This window comes from Aplysia californica, unplaced genomic scaffold (assembly GCF_000002075.1).
Source record: "Aplysia californica isolate F4 #8 unplaced genomic scaffold, AplCal3.0 scaffold00906, whole genome shotgun sequence".
In the NCBI taxonomy this organism is placed as follows: domain Eukaryota; kingdom Metazoa; phylum Mollusca; class Gastropoda; order Aplysiida; family Aplysiidae; genus Aplysia; species Aplysia californica.
The window spans coordinates 210071-217803 of record NW_004798176.1 but is presented as its reverse complement, the minus strand read 5'-3'; the positions used below and the strand labels follow the sequence as shown (position 1 = coordinate 217803).

The window sequence follows — 7733 nt, the reverse complement described above, 5'->3', positions numbered from 1 at the left end:
GTCCTACGAGAAAATAGAATCCGACTATCCACTGCGCAGTCCAGTATGATACCTACATAGACATCTAGGGCCTAACCAACGGTTCTATAAGCGGAGAGTTACACTGAAAGAACAGGCGATTTATTCTGAACATGATTGAATGATTGAAAAAATTCTCCCTTTGTAGAGGGGAAGTATGTAGAGATACAACAATCTACACCTCGATTGCAATAACAGAGATATTTATATGGAAGACAAGAAATATAGTATAGATCTTGTTAGGAAAAATAACAGAAGCAGAGAGTAAATTACTAGAATTTCTATAATAATATATAACTAGGCTAGCGATTTTCAGAAGCTGTAATTCTGTGAACATAAATAGCCACGAAAGGACAGCAGCAACGGGAGGCTACTCCAAGAGATTGCAGCAACTTTGTCTGCTGCTTTTTGTTTCATTTACCTCCGCCGAATCAGCTGGTGTCAGTGTTGTAGTGCCTTAGTAGAACTAGAAATCTAGATCTAGATTCTAGATATTGAAACACACAGAGGTACTGAAGTTAGTTTCACTTGTAATGAAGATCTAATTTGGCTTTACAGTATAATCTAGCCTGTGTACTTACTTTTACGTTAGATCTGCTTTTTCATCCTTTGTTGCTGTGTTAAAAGAGTCGAAGTTGAGGGGAGAGATGCAGTTTTCTATGGTAGGCCAGCTCCGCAGCTTTCAGTTGTGATGTTGTTTTCTTAGAGTTTCCTTGACTCCCTCGATCCACCTTTTTCGTGGCCTTCCTCTTCCTTTATAATAGCCTGAGCTAGGCTCTCGAGGCTGGCTGGTCAGGTGACAGGCGTAACAGGTGGTCAAACCACCTAAATCCTCTTTAAATTGTCTCTGTGTAAAGGCTGTTAAGGGCACTTACCCTTGTCACTAGATCTAGATCTAGATCTAGATCTAGATTCTAGATCTAGAGATCTATTCTAGATCTAGAGAGTCTAGATCTTGATATCTAGATTCTACATTGTGATGGCTGATGGCTAATTGGGGTTTGCACATTTTGGTAGCCTTTAATTAAGCCTTTTTACTTTTTCTACTTCTAAGAAGTTAGAAAGTTCTAATTTTACTCATGTACACCACTCCCTTTCACTCAAGTCCGAATAGCCACTTCGTAATTAATTAGAGTCTACTTGTTGTAGTCTTGAATTTTTATCATAGGCCTAGTTGAGAATGATTTGATATCTAGATCTAGAAATCTATAGAGATCTAGACGCTCTAGATGATAAAAGTATATTATTTCCTCATCTAATTATAAAAACGGAGTCTTGACCTTGTTTTTATGTTTGCTTTTATAATTTCAGGTTCAGAGATATTTGATTGTGTCATGGCAAGCTGTAGCCGGGGCTTGAGGGTGTGGCCCAGGGTCTTGCTGTATGGAGACTCCATCACACAGGTAACCTTGGCAACCGTAAACACCTTGTTGAGATATTATATATATATGAGGCTTCGTGTTGGTTTCATGTTGTTCTTTTTTTCCTTCCCCGTCTGTACTGGTCTGTTTGTTGCTTTCTGTGTGTACAGGTTTCTTCTCTCCCTCCCTTAAATGATCAAAATTGTGTCGATAGTGCCGTAAAACATCTACCCAATCAATCAAATCTCCCTCCCTCCACCCTTCCGTCCTCACAACTCAGGTCTCTCTCTTTCATGCAACCCCCCACCCCCCCTTTTGACACTTTGTGCAAATCTAATATGTTGACTGATTAGAACTGGATCCTACTTATCATGTATGTGTAACTTCTTTTTTGTCTTTTCACTGACTGAAACTTCTTCAGTTCATAATAGAACTATTGTATTTCTCATACACATTCAACATTCTAATCGATTATAACCTAGAATCAGAGCTGTGTTTATGCTTTGAAAGTCTTGCAAAAGTATCAATCCCGTACGGTATGAAGTAAATTGTCTGCAAACTGTCTGTGGGGTATGAATCGATGTTTTCTTGGGTCTTAGCCTATTGTATTCTAAGAAAATTTCCTCTTTTTGCTATCTAAATTTGTAAAAATTTGAAGGCCTATATGTCATGATTTTATATCGCATATTGTTTTCATATGTACAGTGTTTACGGCTCTTGATAAAGTTGTAACCAATAATTGTTGTGATCTTCTTGCAGCGATGTTTTACGGAAGAAGGATGCTGGGGAAGTCTGTTTGCAGATTACTTGCAACGGTCAGTGGTCCTTCTTGATATGATATTGGGGAGGACTTCCGTAATGAGCGACCGCTATGAGACAGAGCAGAATTTAGGGGTAGGGGTAGATTTAGGGGTAGGGTTTGGGTTAGGGTTAGGGTTAGGCCTCTTCTTTATTGTGTTTGATGGGGTGGTCGCTCGTTACGTAAGTCCTTCCTGATATTGGTGTTTTTTTACATCATGTTTCTCTCTAGTAACACGTCTAATCTTCAGCACTTACTTATATGACCTAATTATTGCGTTGCAAGTGCCATAAATATCGGTTACTAAAACAAAAAGGAACTAGATATTTGGTTGTAAAATGTTCAACATGTACGACATGTATTAAAGTGCAGCCTCTCTATAACAACATCGTCGGGACCAGAAAAAATGTCATAATAGAGAGTTGTCGTCATAGAGAGGCAACCAAAAATAACTAATGATATATGACAAGGAAACAATTAAATCGGGACCTGGGAACCATGTTGATATACAGAGGATTTTGTTGTACCGAAGGTCGTTATAGAGAGGCTGCACTGTATATTATAACAGGAAAGGTGTACTTTTGTAACTTTTCAGGAAGTGTGATGTTGTGGTCCGTGGCTTCTCTGGTTACACCACACGTTGGTGCAAACTCATGCTGCCGTCGATCCTGGACAAGACTGTTGCCAAGGACACGGTTGCCATGACGATCTTTCTGGGAGCCAACGACTCCAACAATGAGGCCAATGTACGACAGCACGTACCTCTGGAGGAGTACAGAGAGAACATGAAGGAAATGGTGGACTACGCTTTGGTAGGTTCAGGGTCATTGTAGTGAATATCTCTCACGCTTTGGTAGGTTCATACTTTGTAATGAATATTATCTGTCTTTGGTAGGTTCATACTTTGTAATGAATATTATCTCTTGTCTTTGGTAGGTTCATATTTTGTAATAAATATTATGTCTTGTCTTTGGTAGGTTCTTACTTTGTAATGAATATTATCTTTTGTCTTTGGTAGTTTCATACTTGTTGTGGTGAATATCTCTCACTCTTTGGTAGGTTCATACTTGTTGTAGTGGACTAAACTTTGGTAGGTTCATACTTTGAAATGGTGTCTCTTGTCTTTGGTAGGTTCATACTTGTTATAATAGTGACTATCTCTCACTCTTTGGTAGGTTCATACTTTGTAATGAATATAATATGTATGTCTCTTGTCTTTGGTATGTTGACACTTGTTTAAGTGAATGTACATTATTTCGCTTGGTCAAAGGCACACACAAAAATGTTAATTTGCAGTTTTCAAGTACACACAATCTTTGGAACTGACAAAACTTTGTGGTCATCTTCTCACTAATTTTGCCTCAGACTCTTGACACCATAAGACCCCCACCTCTTTCAATCGCAAATATCCCGACTTCTATTATCAAAAACAAGACAAATGAATAAACTTTAAGATAATACCAATAACTTCATATGCCCAGAAATTGATGAGTGCCTGATTCCACTGTTGTGTGCGTGTGTACATGTGTATGTGTGCGTGTGTGTGCATGTATGCATGTGTGTGTGTGTGTGTGTGTGTTTGTGCATTATATTTATGTGTTGTGTGGTGAAATACCAAACCAATATGCCAATGTCTGGACAATAAAGATTAATCTGATCCTCTTATGTTATCTTCCCTAGTCTACAGGCATAAGCAGAGATAGAGTCATCCTGATCTCACCCCCGGCCTTCAATGCTTCAGCGTGGGCAGTGGAATGCAAAAGGAGAGGTGAGTTCTTTTTATCATCTGTGTTTGAGCAAGTCCCCGGAGATTGAAATGGTGAAATGGTAAAGGTTTAACGCCCCTATCAACACTATTAGGTTATTTAAGAGGCGGGACCTCCGAGTTTTACGTCAATCTTCGAAAGCACCGAGCTAAGTGGAAAATTCTTGTAAAGTGCCTTTACCAAGAACACAATGTTGAACCGAGCTGAGGCTCGAAACCCCGTAACCGCAATCTCATGATTACGGGTCCGATAACCTAACTACTAGATAGACCACCGACGCCTCTGAGACTTGAATTGTATTGTATTGCTTGAAAGCATAGCTAGCGATTGGCCATGATTTAGTCTTGCCGCTATATGAAATTTGTTCTTCTCAATTTTTACTTACAATGTGTTCCGTCTATCAAATGATATTACAAGTTTTTTTTTACATTTGTGTGTTCTTATAAAGAAACAATTGAGAACATTGTGGCATCTCTTTGAAGAACTATTTTATGTTCTTTTGTTATATGTGTTTGGGCACAGTTTGGTCATACAACTACTATGGGTTTATATAAAATATTGAATTACTGTACACTTTTTACGCACGTGTTTGACAAATTGAGAACAAGCATCTTCTTGAACTTGAAGAACTTTATGGTCTTTTTTGTGGGTGGTTGGTGGGTGCCCTGGGGTGGTTTGCTTCTTCTTTCCTATCAAACATCTATCGTCCTGATCTCCCCTTCATCTTTTTTATGTTTGTTACTCTCTTGTAACACCTCTAATCTTCAGGCGCTCATATGACCTTATGTAGTTACGAGCGCCGTAAATCCTGTACTAAAAAAATAAAAAAATTTTAATGGTCTTTTTTGTTACATGTGTTTAGGCACGGTATTGACGACCAAAGACAACATCGTCTTGATCAGACCGCTACAGTTTATAACAAACAACTCTACATTTTTTACATACATACATGTGTTCTGACCAATTGAGAACAAGCATTTTTTTGAAGAAATTTATGTCCTGCAGTAAATTATACATTTCCAAAAAAGGGAGAACATGACAGATATAGAAATTCATTCGTCCCAACTGCAGTGAGATTACTGAACACACAGTGCTACAAATGAAACACAGAGAGAGAGATGGGGAGAGGGAGAGAGAGAGAAAGGAAGAGAGAGGGAGAGAGAGTGTGTGTGTTTTAAAGAGTGGGTTGTTTCAGCTCGTAAAACATTTGTATTTATTAATGTCCTGTCTTGTTGTGCGTATACGTGAGTGCAACTAACCTTTGTAACATCTACTGCCATTGTAAACGCCCAAGACAAATTTCTCCCTCTGAGATGGATAAAGATTGTCATTGTCATCATCGTGGTTGTTTTTTTTTTTTTTTTTTATGGTTACATGCGTTTAGGCACAGTTTTGACCAAAGACAACACGACCACGGGCGTCTATGCCAGAGCCTGCTGTGAGCTGGCCCAGGAGATGGGCACCGGTGTTGTTGACCTCTACACAGAGATGATGAAGGCAGAGGTGGGTTTTGGAGGTGGGCGTTATGAAATTGTGTCTGTGGGGATTATGAGATTATGTAAATATGTGGAAATGATAAAATTATGTATGTGGAAATTATGAAATTATTTATGTATGAGATTATGTATGTGGGGATTATGGAATTCTGTATGTGGAAATTATGAAATTATTTATGTGGGTGGAAAGTATGTATGTGGGGGTTATGAAGACAGGAATCAGAGAAACAGGCATATTTTCTCCAGTTCGGATATTTTTATCGAATTTTTAATTTTTGGCTCAACCTCTTTTATGCCCGTATAAAAACACATTTCTATATGAATTTTACTGAAACACATTGATAAAAGGCACAAAATTTACATCTTTTGTGCCTTTAATCAACGTTTTTCAGAAAGATCCACACAGAAATAAGTTTTTTAATGGGCATGACAGGTGTTGAGCCCAAAAACAAAAATTTGATTAAAATTCACAAACCTGCAGAAAAATGCACGTTTCTTCACGAGAGCCTGATTCCGCCACGCTGCCTCACATATGTCATTTTTCAGTTTTTAAAGACTCTTTAGCTATTGGATTTACTCTACTTTGGCGGCCATTTTCTTGCTAATTTCACCACTGAAACCAGGCGACCTCACTTCCTTCAATCGCAAATATCTTGTGTTCTATTCAAGATAAATCGATATATATTTCATTGGAAGCAAGGCAAATAAATCAGCTTTGAGATGATACCAATAACTCCACATGCTCAAACATTGACGAGTGCCTGATTCCACTGCATTGTGACGCACACACGCACGCACAATATATATATCTATATATATAGAGAGAGAGAGATCTATATATTATATATATATGTATATATGATTTGTATTATGATATCCAGCAAATATATCTTTGCGCTTTGAACATCTTTTCTTCCAGGATTTCTCAGGGTTCCTCGTCGATGGCCTTCACCTTTCCCACTCTGGCTCGCGTCTGCTCTTCTCTCAGCTGCAGCCAATCATAGACCGGCTGACCGCTGACCTGCCGATGCCGATTTTCCCGTTCAAGGACGACGTGGATCTAGATAACCTGGAGAAGTCGCTGTTGTCGTAGAATTTATTTTTATCATAATAATTTGCTTAGCTGAAGAGTTTCTGCCAGTGAGAGGATCCTTATGTGTTTGCAGTGAGCCTGGGATAGAGATTTGTGACGTGTGCTGACAAAATCTGTCCCTGTGGTTTTATGCACCCCGCATAATTTAGCGAAATTCGATCATTTGTTGCTTAATTTCTGATTATTTTCGGTTATCATTCTTTGTTAAAATTAACAGAATGGCATAATTTCATATTTTTGGGCTCAGTTTGCATAATTTTTGAATTTTTCTTGCTTAAAACGACGGGGACAGCAAAATGAATTACTCCTCGGATTCCAACGTTATAGAAATGGATAGGTCATGCCTATAGGTGAAGTTTTTTACGATTTTTAAGTATGATATAATAAAAAGCATGTTTTAGTTGAAGAATACTCTATGGCATCAATAGAAAATCTACAAATTTGACCCGAGTGTCGGTTTTTGGCCAATTATCTCCACTTGTGGATAGCGAGGAGTTCTTACTCATTTTGTCAGCACGCCCCACACTTCATCAGCATACATGTACTTGAGAGGCAGCATACTTGATAGAAGATAAGATGAGATGATACTTTATTATCCCAGTTGGAAGTGGGTATATGTTACGATTGAGTTACATTCTATGTGTGAGTGTGTGTGTGTGTGTGTGTATGAATGTGTGTGTGTGTGTGTGTGTGTGTTAGTGAGTATATATGTGTGTGTGTTTATGTGCGGACAAATGGAGAATCTTTTGTCTTTCATCCTAGAACCAGACAGAGCCTGGTTTTTGTGCTAGACTTGACTGTATCTAAGGGACCGTCCACAAGTGACCTCAGCTTATGTCATCTTTTCCAGGAACCCCACCCTCTAGTTGACGTCAACCAAAATGTACCTGTACATTTAGATACAACCTGTTCAGGATGAATTTAATATATTTACACCTTTGATTTTTATTTTAAATTAAAGAATAAATACTATTGTTTATTAAAGAATACAACAAAGAAATGCCTGAACTGTCAATTTATTTATAAACAACTTTAACCAATCAAAATAATGAACTAGATCTATGTTAATTTTAGGCCTAGAAAATGTGTTCTACAACATTTTTTTCTTCCTTTCTTTTCTTTTCTTTTCTTTTTTTTTCTTTTCTTTTTTTCCCCCCAACCTTTTAGAGCATCGTGGTTGATGTCTACTTTGTATGGACG

The 7733-nt window shown here is 38.1% G+C and overlaps 1 protein-coding gene across 1 annotated transcript; it reads left to right on the top strand.

Annotated features, from left to right (window-relative positions):
• Positions 1-411: 411 nt before the first annotated feature.
• LOC101854211 (isoamyl acetate-hydrolyzing esterase 1 homolog) lies at positions 412-7533 on the top strand. Its single transcript, XM_013089241.2, has 7 exons — positions 412-527; positions 1330-1421; positions 2139-2194; positions 2774-2990; positions 3859-3946; positions 5329-5447; positions 6360-7533. The coding sequence occupies exons 2-7, from the start codon at positions 1353-1355 to the stop codon at positions 6531-6533; spliced, it is 723 nt and encodes a 240-aa protein (XP_012944695.1). The 5' UTR covers positions 412-527; positions 1330-1352; the 3' UTR covers positions 6534-7533.
• The last annotated feature ends 200 nt before the right edge of the window (positions 7534-7733 follow it).